This window comes from Pteropus alecto, unplaced genomic scaffold (genome assembly GCF_000325575.1).
Source record: "Pteropus alecto unplaced genomic scaffold, ASM32557v1 scaffold24, whole genome shotgun sequence".
Taxonomy (NCBI): Eukaryota; Metazoa; Chordata; class Mammalia; order Chiroptera; family Pteropodidae; genus Pteropus; species Pteropus alecto.
In genome coordinates, this window is record NW_006439192.1 from 98,971 (window position 1) to 113,740 (window position 14,770).

The 14,770-nt window shown below is 36.6% G+C and overlaps 1 protein-coding gene, 1 non-coding gene and 1 pseudogene across 2 annotated transcripts in view; all 3 read right to left on the minus strand.

The window, feature by feature from the left end:
- Nucleotides 1–14,770, minus strand: part of PSD3 (pleckstrin and Sec7 domain containing 3) — a 364,145-nt gene that overhangs the window by 75,289 nt on the left and 274,086 nt on the right. Inside the window, exon 11 of the mRNA XM_015592799.2 lies at nt 5,222–5,415. Within this exon, the coding sequence (XP_015448285.1) occupies nt 5,222–5,415 (194 nt within the window). The remainder of the gene's footprint in view (nt 1–5,221; nt 5,416–14,770) is intronic.
- LOC102889250 lies at nt 11,154–11,624 on the minus strand (annotated as a pseudogene).
- On the minus strand, nt 14,690–14,763 carry TRNAA-UGC. The gene has a single exon. It is a non-coding gene; the product is annotated as a tRNA-Ala (tRNA).

Here is a 14,770-nt window from a genome sequence, read left to right on the forward strand (position 1 = left end):
ACATAAAACAAAAGTTTTCATACATTGTACAGGAGGTAACTGTGGACTGTTATTCCAAAGAGAAAGGAGCAAATGAGCCCCAGATTACTGCACTGCTGGGAGGAAGTGTCGAGCCAGTTGTGAAAAGAGGGAGTTTGATGAGGCTGAGATGGCTAGAATTTGTAGAGCATAATAAAAGAGAGGGGAAAGCTACACAAAGAGATAGCTCTGGAGATCTGCAGAGGAATCCCCAGGTTTTGGCTGAAGCACTGATGTGAATACACGTGAAAGCAAATTACTGAATGCATGGGAGAGAACCCACCAAAAAACACGGAATGAACAATTTGAAGACCTCACATAGGGCTAAGAATAGTTTTTGTTCTCATCAGACAGAGTGGAAAGGCTTCAAAATACCAGGGCATTGGATAGAGTCTAAAGAAGAGTAATAATGTCTTGGTAATGGAGCTAAATAAGTCTCAGAATAAAGGCTGCTTTGGATCTATTATAATGAAGGATAAAGGCAAGTCTCTGAAGGATTCAGTTAATCTACAAGTTACTTATCCACACAATAGAATAAAATCCAAAATTCTTTAGAAAAGTATAACTAAATCCAGCCCTGAAAAAATGAAACAATGTCTGGCATTCAAAAGAAAATTACTAGGATGCAAACAAACAGGAAAGTATGACCTATAATCAGCAGAAAAATTAATCAATGTAATATCCTAGAAATGACAGAAAGGTATCTGAAGAGAAGGATCTTAAAACAGCTACTGTAAGTATGACAAATATGCTCTAGAACATTAAGAAAAATACAAACTTAATAAGGAGAGAAATGGAGGATATAAAAGATTCGCATTGCAGTTTAAGTGATAAAAAATACTATATATGAAATGAAAACACTGTAGTAAACTGAAGACATGATAAAAATTATTAAAATAAAGTACTAAAAATAAAAAAAAAGTTGGAAAAAATTGAACAGAGCCTCGATGAACCTTTTGTGTAATATCGAGTGGTTTAACATACAAGAGTCTAACTAGAGTCCTAGAAAGAGGGGTGGGTGCGATCAAAATAATGGCTGAAAAATTTCTCAAATTGGTGAAAAATATATACTGACAAATCCTGGAACTTCAACAAATGCCAGGTGAGGAAAACATAAAGAGAAAAACATATTAGGGCACCTCATAATAAAATTCCTGAAAATTAAAGATAAAGAGAAAAACCTGAAAACAGCGAGAGGGGGCGAAAAACCACGCTAGATACAGAGGAACAAAAAACGACATCAGACTTTTTGTCTGAAACCACATAGGGCAGGGAATAATGATACATTTTAAAATTACTGAAAGAAAAAACATTTATGCCAAAGAATTGAACATAAATTCCTAAAAATAAGATACAAATTTTTAAAAAGCCAATGAAACATGAGAACATTTCTCGCCAGCAGGAGTTTACTATAAGGAAATTATTCAAGCAGAAAAAAACCATATTAAATAGAAATTTGAAACTGCAAAAAGAAACCCAGTATGCCAGAAATAGTCAATATGTGTAAAAGTAGAAAGAACCTCTCATAAGGGTCTCAAGCTACATGAGCAGTTAAATTTGAAGGTAGACCATGACAAGTTAAAGATCATACTTAAACACTACAGCAATCACTACAATTTTTAAACAAAGAGGTCCAGCTAATACGTTACTAGTGAAAAAAGACAGAAACACACACACACACACACACACACACACACACACGTGCACACACACACAATCCTAAACAAGGCAGGAAAAGGAAAAAATAAAAGATGGAATAAATAAAAAACAAATAGCAAATGGCAAATCTAGAATTAATTATGTGAATAATTACTATAAATGTAAATGGTCTAAATACTCCAATTAAAAGACATTGTCATCTACTGAGTAAAAAGCAAGACCTACCAATATGCTGTATAAAACAATTTTAAAGACGAGATCATAAATTAAAATTAAAAAGCCAGAAACAATTTTCTGTACATCATGCAAAAACTAAAAAGAAGGCTGGAGTCACCACACTGATATCAGACAAGGCAGACTTCAAAATAAGGAATGTGACCAGGGATGGGGAAGGTCATTTCATGATAAAGGGATCATTTTATCGAGTGGATATAACACACAGAGCTGGCAGGCGAGTACAAAATGGTATACTTTGGAAAACAGTTTGGAAGTTTCTTATAAATCTAAACATATACTTAGCATACACCCCAGTAATCTTACTCCCTTATTCCTAGGTAGCTTCTGAAAACATATATACATACAAAGACTTATGTGTCAATGTTCAAAGCAGGTTTATTTATAACAGTCGAAAAATGAAATCCACCCAAATGTCCAGCTGGTGAAGGTGCAAACTGTGGGGTATCCGAACAATGGAATGAATATACTACTCAGTAATAAGAAAGACAAACTATAAATTCATGCAGCACACAATAATATGGATGAATCTGCAAAGAATACCATTAAGTGAAAGAAGTCAGCACAAAACAATATATAATTCCATTTACTGAAATTCTAGAAAAGGTAAAAGTATGGTGCTCAAGGATAGATAAAAGGATACCATGGGCTGGGAAGTAAAAGGGGAAAAATTTAACTGCAAATATCTAATGGAAATTTTTCAGGTAATGAAAATGTTATATATCTTAATTATGATGGTGGTTACACAACTGTATACGTCTTTCAAAACTCAAATGATACACTTTAAATTGGTAAATTTTAGTGTATGTAAAATTACCACGAAAAATTATGTACTTTCCTGTACTGAAGAAGTTGAATGATCTGTCCACACTACAGTGATTTGAAAAACCACGGAAAATTGGAATGGGCATATCCAGGAAGAGCCTGAGAAATTAAAGCAACTGAAACTTCGAGACTCCTCCCAATATCCCTCTAGAAGGCAAAGGTGAAAAAGCCCCCAGTGACAAAGCAACAGACAGGAATGAAGCCTAGAGACTGGGGCCCAAATAGCCCCAGATTACTTGATACATTTTTTTCCATCTATTTTTGTTTTATGAGGCAGGAGCAGAAACAGAGCCAGAAGCAGAGTTAGATAAGGCAGAACTTAAACTGCTAAAAAGACAAAAGCCCCCTAATACTTAAAAGGGTCCTAATCAACTAGAACTTCTCAAATGAGATAATTAAGGCTTTACAGGAATCTGGCTGGCAAGAAAGCCTTTGGCCTGGTACAAGAGATCTGTGATGGCTCAACTACTAAGCAACTCCTAGGTTTTGTACCTTTGCTCGTTAGCATTGGGCTGCTAAGGGAACAGACCTTCCAGGAGAAGAATTCTCTCTGATAATCCTCAAAGGTGGCCCATGAAAACATGAAAAAGAAAATTTCATCAATAAATTGAATCTAGGGATATGTTGGAATAAGCTAACCAAATATGCCAATTCACTGCTAGGGAAATGAATAGATGAAAAGATGCTCAAGTGAATTAACTTTGTTATCCTGGTCCAGCAGGATATAGTAACATTCACTGAATCAGTAATAGCTGTTTTACCTCCTTTTTGCCTTTTCTTGAACTGGCATTTTAAAGTGCAGTTATTGTTTTTATTTTTATTTTTGCCTCTAGTACTTCAGTATAAGTATGTCAGATATTTCTGTATTTTTTATTTAGCCTGTAGAGTGAAACTACATCCCTACCTGAGGGAAACAGACATTAACTGGCAAATTTTAGCCTTGGAGATGGGAGCCACAGCTAGACATGGCATGTAGGACAAAGATGAGTATATTTGTAGTTATAAATGAAAGATTGTATGTTTGGCAAAAGCACTGATTGAACTCAATATTTGGAAAAGGGGTGTGTGTGCATGCTGGGATGAATGTCGATTGCTCTGTCCACCAGGAACTGTGTCTTATTCTTTCTTGAAGGAACTTTCCTCTTGCTATTGCAACCAAGTGGGTGCTGTCAATCACAGTATTCTCTCAGTCATATAAATTGTAGTCTTACCCTAGAATACTAAATTGGAAGTTGGGGATGGAAAAGAATCCTTTTGATGACAAAACTGAACATATGCTCTTCAGTGCTGCTAATAATCATGGATCCAGCCATGTAAGGGAGTTCCGTTTCAATGAATATAGCTGACACGCAAAATAACGTAGAGACAGAAATGGAGAAAGCGTCCTGGTGACAATCCTTAATCTTCAGGTATGTTCTTACCCTTTTTCCTAAGCTAGATGTACTTATTGTCACTTGCAGCTACAAGAGTCCTGACACAATGCTGTTAGAAAAAATTAAGTATTCTAGTACGCTGGTGTATATGGTGGGGTTACTCCTAAAGAAGTAAGAAATGTTAAGAAACTTGCTCGGCATCATAAGTCAGTGTTAAAGCCACTTTATTTGAGTTTCTCTTCACCACAACCTAATATATATGCTAACACGTTAAGAAAAATTGCCCAGCCACAGATGGAAGCAGTGGTCCTGTCCTGCCTGGCACTGCACGTGTGTGTCTGTAGGTGGATGGGGAGCCCTAAAGGTATAGCTTACCAATTTTAGCATACATATCAGCTTATCTTATCCTGTTTGACTATATCGAATTGCTATTTCACTCTCTGAAAAGATTATTCCAAACATGGAAACATACTCCATTCCTCTCAAACCTCAAATATTATCATCTCTGTCAGTAGATAATTATGTCTCATACTTCACAGAGCCGTCAGATGTAACTCTTTCAATTTCCCAATATAAATTATGCCATGTTTGCCTATGTCACACCTGGCCATCTTCCACAAAAGCCAATTCTTTCACAAAGGCCAAATGTACGTGGATCTCAATTCTTTCCCTTCCTGCTTTGTCTCGGGACTTTATACTGCTGATCATTCTCTGTGTTACAAGTTCAACCTTTCCCTTACCACCAGAAATGTAAGTGCCATGAAGACAGGGCCCTTGTCCATCCTATTTGGTACTATACTTTTGATGCCTAGCACATAGCAGGTACTCAAAATTATTTGTTGAAAGCAAAAATAAATAAATTAGTAAGAAGTTGGAAATGAGTAATCCGTGAGAAGGCTTCCATTTTTGAAGTTCTCTAATTCTACTTGGAGAGGATCAAGTGCCACAGTGGATTTCTGACTTAGAGGCTTCACCAAACTTTAATAATACTTCTCTAGATCAACATGTATAATTTTGCTTCATTCTTGACATTATTTCAGATAAATTCACTTAAAATTTTGAGCCTAAACATGAAATAAATAAAATAGAAAATGACAAGAAAGGGTGCTTACTCTTCTTTCCATCCATATCTGCGTGAATTTTCCGAGCCAAGAATCCACTTTTGTACACAGCAGCATTCGGGTCACGAGGGATGTCCAAGAATGGGTTGGTGGTGCTCCCAATACGACTGATGCTCTTCGGATGTGTTCCATTAGCCTTTTCGTCGGTACCTTCTGATGAAGTCTTTTTTTTCTCTTCATCATCTCTAAAGGGAGAAAACACAAAGATTGAGCATCTACCACAATACTCAATGAACAAAGTTATTTGGTGTAATAAACTATCGTGTTTTCCAATGGTCTAGGACCCTGGATAAGAACAGCTATCATTGACTAAATGTCTCCCATGCGCCAGGTATTACTGATCATGGCAGTCTTGTAAGACTGACATTATTGGCCCGTATTCAGATTCGGGAAACAGAGTCAGAGAGTTTTAATAAACACCAAAGGTTACAGACCTAGTAATTAAAGAGATAGTGAGGATATGATTCTAAAATCTCTAAAGCCTCTGCTCCTCTTTCCAACCACTACAGTACCTTCATGTCTGTCTTCTTTCAAGCAAGTAGTTCTTTGACAGAGAGCATGATTTTGGTTTTGATTTTCGATTTCTGCATGGTCTAGATAGCATCAAGCACACACAATACAACAGATAATTAATATAGGTTAAGTCCTATGACTATTATTGCACTCTATCTGCCAAATAACCAGGTTAATCTCTAATAACAAAACCACAGGTAAAGCCACCAGGGGGTAGGATGGCGGTGCCACGTGCAGTGCTTTGGCACCTACAGCTACTACTTTCCCAAACGTCATGATAGGGGCGCCCTATTGGACACTGAGAAAACCCGTCTCTCTCTGCTTTCTGAATCTCTGTTCTTTCAAGCACTGCAATGCTTGAGATTGTAATGTACATTAAATATAAGGAGGCAGAAAATGGATGGTCACATTCAGTTAAAAAACAGGAGGGAAGAGAAGAAAATGAGTAAGCTTTGATATACTGCTGGAAAATATAGCACCATAATACGAATATTTGTTTTAGTTCCCTTGTTTTAATTTCCTGAATTACCTGTGGTTTCACTGTTTATTAAACTTTGATTATTGAATCTTTTTATTAAAACTTCAACCAAAATAACCACCAATAAATTTTATTTAAAATAAACCAGAAAAATCACAACTGCCAAAAGTGTTTATTTGGTGATCAGAGAAAAACAGCCTTTTTTTCTCTCTACTGGTATTTGATAATTGTGAGATATATGAAAAGAACACTGGATACTTAGACATCTATATTTTACTTTTAATTTTATTTTGAGATAATTTTAGATTTACAAAGACAGTGCACAGAGTTCCCATATGCCCATGAATGTTAACATCTTACATAATCAAGGAAAAAATTTCAAAACAAAGAAATTAACAGTACAAAACAATGAATTAAGCTTTGGATTGTATTCAGATTTTATCAGTTTTCATTATTTTTTTCCTGTTCCAGGATGCTATCCATGATCCCACAGTGTATTCACTTGTATATCGCCTCCAGTCAGGGACAGTTTCTCAGTCTTTCCTTGTCCTTTATAACCTTGACACTTTGAAGCGTACTACTAGTCAATCATTTTGTAGAATATCCCCAATTTAGGTTTGTTTGATGTTTTCACATGATTAGATTGAGGCTATAAATTTTTGAGAAGGGTACCATAGGTGATGTACTCTCTCTGTGCCTCAGATTAGGGGGTATATGTTTAATTACTAGTGATATTAACCTGATCACTTGGTTAAGGTGGTGTCTACCAAGTTTCTATACTGTAAAGTTAGCATTTTCCTTTGTGAATGATTTGGGGAGATATTTCATGACTGAAAATATCTTCTCTCTCCTTAGACTTCTGACCACTAATTTTGGCATTCATCAGTGGATCTTGCCTGTGCCAATTATTATTGTGGTGACCCAATGGTGATTTTTTTATTTACCTCATTTCTTCTACATCACTAATTGGGATTTTTCTGTAAGTATAGACACAGGGACATTTTAATTTTTTCTTTGGGTTGTAATCAAACACTATCATTATTTAATTTGTTGTTCGAATTTTTCCAGCTTTGGCCATTGAGAACTTAAAATGTGGAGAGTCCAAATTGAGATGCGCAATAAGTAAAAAAAATTCACGTTTCAAAAGAGTACAAAAACATGAAAAATATTTCGATCATTTTTGTACTGATTACATACTGAAATGATAATATTCTGAATATATAGGGTTAAATTTAAAAAGATATATTATAAAATTAATTTCCTGTTTCCTTTTACTTTTATGACATGGCTATTCAAAAATTTTAAATTACATATGGGGCTTTCTTTTAAATAAGGCTGCTGTTAGAAAGGTTTGTATATTCTATGACATTTGATATTAAAACCAAAAGATAATAATAGGACAACAATAATTGGAGGAATGTTCAACAGAGTATGGCTAAGTAAAACCTGACATAAGTGAGGGTTGAAAACATTTAATCCTGCAAAACAACTACTCTTGATATTGTGAAGGTTAATGAAATGACCTCATCAGGCTCTGAGAGTAAAAAATCTATTCTGGACACAGATGTGGGTTGGTACCATCTGGTGGTGGTTATCCTTTGCTATATATGGGTGTGTGCTGCCTGGGACATCCAGGATGAAAGTAATACCAATAATAATATTGTGAAGACTTTTTCCTTCCTTGGCAGCCATCCCTCCACTTCCCGGAAGTGAGCCCCCTTTTCCTTTATTCCTTGTCTTTTTCCCACATCTTCCCAGTCCTCAGAAGAACTTGTGCTAGGTTCTATTTGAGATATAGAACTGGCAGAGAATAGGAACCAATCACCTTATACCAGGATTCATGTTTTTTCTGATTTCATCACTGTGAGATTTTATTGTTTTTATAGGTATCATAAATGCCAGTGACTCCCCATAAGGGAGGCTGTTTCCACAGTACACAAAAGCAGATGTAAATTAATACAATATACTGATAAAAATAATTCTAGTTAACTCATTTTGATATAAAAGAACCCTCTAACTAGGATTTTCCTTGTACCCTGAACCACTGAGGCATTTTCAGAATGACAATAAAAATGATTTTGTTAAAGTAGAATGCAGAAAACATAACAGGGCTCTCGGTCTTGACTGTGAAAAGAATGACTCATACACGAATATTTTGTACATTTAGAAAGATTCCTAGTAAAGTATTTTCTAATGAAAATTCCAGACATCTCAACACCTTACAACCTACAAAATTTCCCCAAACATTCCTCACACCAACTGGGTACTGTTCTCTTAGTGATTAAGTGCGTGATTCACTGGGTGGTCTAAGTCCACTACTTCATGATGCAGTTCATTGGAGGACAAAAACTCTAGTGCTGATAGTGGATAACCTTTCTACTTCTCTGTTCTTTCTAAAGGGCAACTGTAAATCATGAATTTCCTGCATTCTGTCTTACTCATGAGAGGTATTTTTATTTTTAAACAAAAATATTAGATAAGGAATCATATGAATCCACTGGAGTCTTATACTTCACTGAAATTCCACAAGGAATGGAAAACAACTGCTTCCTAAAATTTACGAAAGCTGAATACTGTTACACCGACCCAGCCACTGAGCAGATTTTGAAATACTCCATTTGTCAAGTTTCATTATAGTGGAGTAATTCAATTGTACCAAAGTGGTTAAGGTAGCACCAAACTGGAAAATTGAGCTATCTTGAAGGGCCTCAGTTTTGTGGAATTCAAATACTGAAAATAAATTGGTGGACTTTTGTGGGGGAGGAGAGAATAACACATAAAAAGGGAAAAAAAAAATTTCTAGAGCAGAACTACTGAAATATTACTCAACCTGTGAAATCATCACTAAGAATGTGATATTGAAGTTGGACAATAAAGATACGTTCAAGTTCGCCAGGCAGAAAAAGTGAAGGCATTACCAGCATTCATATTTATATGTACCTTTATTTTTTTAATTGTATATGGTACAGTTCTGTGGCATTAAGTAGGTTCATATTGTTTTAAAACCAAAACTACCATACATCTCCAGAATTTTTCATCATCCTAAACTGAAATTCTATATCCATTAAATAACCACAACTACTGGCAATTAACATCTCACTCTGTCTTTGTGAATTTGACTGCTCTAGATACCTCATTTAAGTGGAATCGTATCATATTTATCTTTCTGTGACTGGCTTATTTCACTTAGAATTATGTCCTAAAGGTTCATCCATATTGTAGCATGTGGCAGAATTTCTTTCCTTTTTCAAGATGAATAATATTCCATTGTACATGTAATTATAACATTTTGTTTATCCATTCACCCATCGAGCGACACGAGTTGCTTCCAGCTTTTGGCTATTGTGAATAATGTTGTTATGAAAATGAGTGTACAAATATCTCTTAAAGTCCTTGCTTTCAATTCTTTTGGGGATATATCCAGATGTGGAATTGCTAAAACATATGGTAATTTTTTAAATTTTTTGAAAAACTACCATATTGCTTTCCATAGTGGCTACATCATTTTATATTCCCACTGATAGGCACAAGGTTCCTTTTCTCCACATGCTTGCTAACACTTACTTTCTGACATTTTGATAGTAGCCATCTTAATAGGTATAAGGTAGTAAGTAACTCCTTGCGGTTTTAATTTGCATTTCCCTAATGATTAGTGATGCTGAGCATCTTTTCATGTACTTGTTGGTCTTTCATACATTTTCTTTGGAAAAATGGCTATTCAGGTCTTTTGCCAATTTTTAAATTGGATTACAGTCATGTGCCACTTAACAATGGGACAGCTCTGAGGAACTGGGTACTACAGTAGGGGGGCTATGAATTAGCCTCCCTGCCCTCGTAGGGTAGCAGGGCAAGACCCAGGGTCTACATGGCTCATTGTTTGGGGCCCTGAATCAGGTAAGAGTGTGCATTGAATATTCTGGTCAGATGCGGCCAGCAGTTTTGCTCTACAGACAGGGAAAGCCATGGGCTGTGCTCCCCATTCAAGTGTCACTATAGGCAGGCTGCTGGATGGGCTGAGCAGCTTCCTGTGTCTCTGGTAAGGTTCCCTGGTTGGATGGGCTGAAAACTTTATTCAGGTACAGTGAGAGAAACAGCTCCAAGGCTACTAATGCTCTTTGCAGTCTTGACTCAAGCCATTGGTGCCCCATATTCCCTGGCTGAAAAGGGCCACTGACTTTGCTCTGGAGCAATCAGCTCTGCCCTCCCACCTTTCGGCTGAAGAATTGCTGGGTTATGAAGCTTCTGGGTGTTCTTATCAGCCCTTCCTGTCAGAAGTGGCTGGGAGCCATGTTGTACAGCAGGTGGGGCCGAGTCTGGATCCTGCCTGGGTAGGACTGGGAGAGTCCACTTGAGGCAACTCCCAAATCCCCTGCTTCCTGAAAAGACTTCCTAGTTGGGGGGCGCCAAAGCCACATTCTGTAGTGAGTGGGGCAGTGAATTAACTCCCCTGCCTGGGCATAACAGGGGAACCCTCCATGCCCAGTAGTGGCTTTGCTCTGAGATTGATCAGCTCTGCCTGCCTGTCTTTATACTGCTTGGCATTCTCAGAGTTTTCTGGATCTGTGGTTTGGTGTCTGATATGAACTTGAGGTAAATTCTCAGGCACTGTTGCTTCAAATTTCCTTTTTTTCCTTTCTTCTCTTTCTGGTATTCTCATCACATGTATGTTACATCTTTCGTGTTTGTCCCACAGTTCTCGGGTATTCCCACCCCACCCCACCCCCATCCCCGCTGTTTTCTCATTACTTTTCCATTTTTGAAGTTTCTATTGACATCTATCTATCTATCTATCTATCTATCTATCTATCTATCTATCTATCTTTGGATATCATTAATTTATGACAAAAGAAACATGGAAATTATTTACATGAGATTTCAGAACTTCAGTGGAATGGGCAGCTTCACAGGATGCCATTTCAATAGTGATTTATTTCAGTCTACATACTTTCCAAGGATGTCGCCATCTCTAAATAAGAAATAATCTTTGTTGTCTAGAACTACTTTGGTACTTCCATATTCTGGAAGAACTTTGTCTCCAATTTTCACACTAACTGGTTGAATCTCTCCACCCTTTCCTTGAGAGCCCTATCCAACAGCTACTACTGTTGCTTGCAATACTTTTTCCTTGAGATTTTTCTGGAACCATAATGCTTCCTTTGGTTACCGTTTCCACAGCACTCCTTTCAACTAGTACTCGGTCAAAGAGGGAAAGAAACTTTCTAAACGCCTGTCCTGCCATGACTTCTGCCGCCGCAGTTCGTACTGTGCTCTGGCGCCTCGGCCGCAAGGAAAAACCTGCAGTCCGGCCGTCTGGGCGCATGAACTTTGGAAAAGGCTATTGGCATATTCTTAAACTCGGAGATTCTATTCTCAGCTATGTCCAGTCTTACTAATGAGCTCATCAAAAGCATTCTTCACTTCTGTTAGTGCTTTTGATCTCTAGCATTTTTTTGATTCTTTCTTAGAATTTCCATTCGTTTACATTGCCTATCTAGTCTTTCTACTGTATTCAATAGCTTTCTTAGCATATTAACCATAGTTGTTTTCAATTCCTGGTCTGATCATTTTAAATCCCTGCGATGTATGAATCTGGTTCTTATGCTTGCTCTGTCTCTTCAAACCATGTTTATTACCTTTTAGTATGCCTTGTAATTTTTTCTTGATAGTCAGAGACAATGACTGAGTAGAAGGAATTTCTATAAATAGGCCTTTAGTAATGTGGTGATAAGGTGGGGGAAGAGCAGCATTCTATAGTTCTGTGATTTGGTCTCATCTTTAGTGAGCCTGTGCTTCTGAACTGTGAACTTCACGTGAACTTCTCCCCCTTCTCCCCTCACTTCCTCTTGTCATCAAGCAGAGTACTCTCTCTCTTCTACTTCACCCAGTGGGCCAGGCTTCTTACTGGCTCTTTTATTTCTGGCTTCTTAGTCCATATTCAAGTTAGATGCGCTAAGCTTAATCAGCAAGCTTGGCAATCACTCGAATCCCCATCTCATTCTTCAATTTAACTTTCCTAGGGAACCTTCCACTTTGGACTACAGAGCAGATACCTGACTTCATTTAGCTCAGTACTGTGTGCATACGCCTACAGCCAGAACATTACAGATGGGAGTTGGGGTATGAATCGGATACCAAACTCCATCTTGAACCTCCAAATATTACTATGAACATCATAACTTAATTCTTAATCTCATAACTACCCTATAAAGGTAGATGTTACCATCTCTGAAAAACCAAGGTTCAGACAGGCGAATCCCATGTAGCCAGAACCCATGGTAAGTGGCTAACAGACCTCGGGCTGTTCACAAGCCATGCAAAATCACAAGCACAATGAATCTTTTTGGAATGACAGTAATGGACGGTGGTGATTGTTATGCAATCCCATAACAAAAAACTTTGAAACTGGACACTTAAATGGGTGAATTTTATGGTATGTAAATTATAACTCAAAAAATCTTTTTTGAAAAATGAACATAGTAGTTGAGTACAGGAACAGAACATTAAGTTAAATATCGCCTCAATACTGTGATCAGGTGATTGTTGGAAAATAAAGTGAAAAATAAACTTATTAAAAAATGTGCTCATTTGTCATGGGGTTTCTATTATATCACATCGTATTATGTCACGATGAGTTTAAAATGAATCTTTGTCACTTACCAGAAATAAAAATAAAAAACGCGTAAATTAAAAATTCTGATGAAAAAGGAAATATATTTTACTTTCTAAAAATACCTTATTCTGACACAGGTATCTTAACTGTAAAGAAAAGAATATGCTCTTATTAAAAATGTCAAGCTCCACCATTAGCTCTTTAACAGCGGGAAGAATGTTGCCAGAAGGGAGGAAGAAACAGGCTAGTAACTTGGCTTTCTGAAATAAAGGATCTGACTGTATGTATGATTGTAGCATGCTTTCCAAACTAAGAAAAACTTAACTGTAGATGTTAAAATGGTTGGGGAAAAAAAAGTTGTTGGGAGTACACTGGGGCCAAGCTAGATGTTAGCTGTTTCCAAAAGATCTACTAAGAAATTTTTAACAGACAACTAAAAGTAATTTCTTTCAGTATACTGATTTGGCTAAATTTTTATCATCTCTGAAAATGTATGTATATATGTATATCACAATGTATATATACAAAATACTCAATGAAATCTAAACAACTATTGTCTAAGATATTCAAGGAACTATATTAGCCACTGCATGCATATTATGCTTTGTTTAGAAATTATACTTATTGCATTTTCTTCTTGTGCCATCCTTTAACAAAAATCAAAGATGTGACATTTGATAAGATATAAAATTCAAAATCTTCAGCATTTTAGAAAAAATATCCCAACCTCCATAATTCATTGTACCTCAGTGATTCTAAAACTGCTTTGGGACCAGTAGGTTACTAATATTATAATCACATTCCATCTGCTCACCAACCTGTTTGCTCTGTATATTCTGAAGTTAAAAATAATGTGAAGCAAAGAACAACATTTGTAAATTACATTACTCTCATTATCATCTTTATGGATATTAAACTGTTACAACAATTAAATCCTTAAAAATTCTAAGTAACTATCTCAATCTCAGCTTTGAGATGCTACTTAATAGAAAGCAGACTTTCTTTTTTTAACTTGCCCTTTTGAAGGTAAGAATTGGATGGTGTTTTTTTCCAGTTTCCTACATACCTGAGTTCAGTATAGTTGAGATGGCTGAGAAAAAAGGCTACTTATTCAGATTCTTAGTAAAATTACATTTCATAGAGCTATGTGAGATAATCTTCCTTAATTTTTAATTCCTGAAATCTTTCGTCTTTTAAACACCAAAATCTAGGAGATGGACCCACAATCAATATCATTTTTAGCTGACAAATTTTTAAGTGATATTAATTCTTTAGCTTGAAAATCTTCAAGTTAATGATCATTTTTTAATAACTAGGGCATTTCTCTCTGTTCCTTTCCTTTCCTTATCTTATATTCAATGCATTTTTTTTTTACCAAATTTATAGATCAAATCAATAATATTCTTTACATATCCATAGATTTATCCTTACTTAATATTCATTTAGATTGTCTTCTAAATTTGTAAACTCTATATAATACTAACATTAGAATTATTATTTTACCAAGAATCCAGCATGATGTAGTATATCCTTCATGTGAGAATTGTGAGGATAATCGAACAAATAGCAATGACAATGAGAATGTTAAATGTTATTCTATTCTAGTATTTCGTTGAGGCACAATGCATATCCACAAACTGTTTAAGAGTATGAGCACTCTATATAGAGAACTGAGTTTTATTTCTTCTTTTTTTTCTCTTCCCCTCTTTTAATCCCACCCCTCTCCATCCCCCACTTCCACCCGTGACTCATGGAGGTTGCTGTTTCCCCTTAAGAACTGCATCTCTGAAGGCTAGGCGTCCCCTCCCACATGCTCGCGGCGTGCACCCAGGGCCTGGTGCACCCGGGGTATGGTCCGTGGCTCCACCTGGGGAGCGAACCCAGGACCTTCTGCGTGCAAAGCAGATGTGCTAACCACTACACTATGGAGCCATCCCCT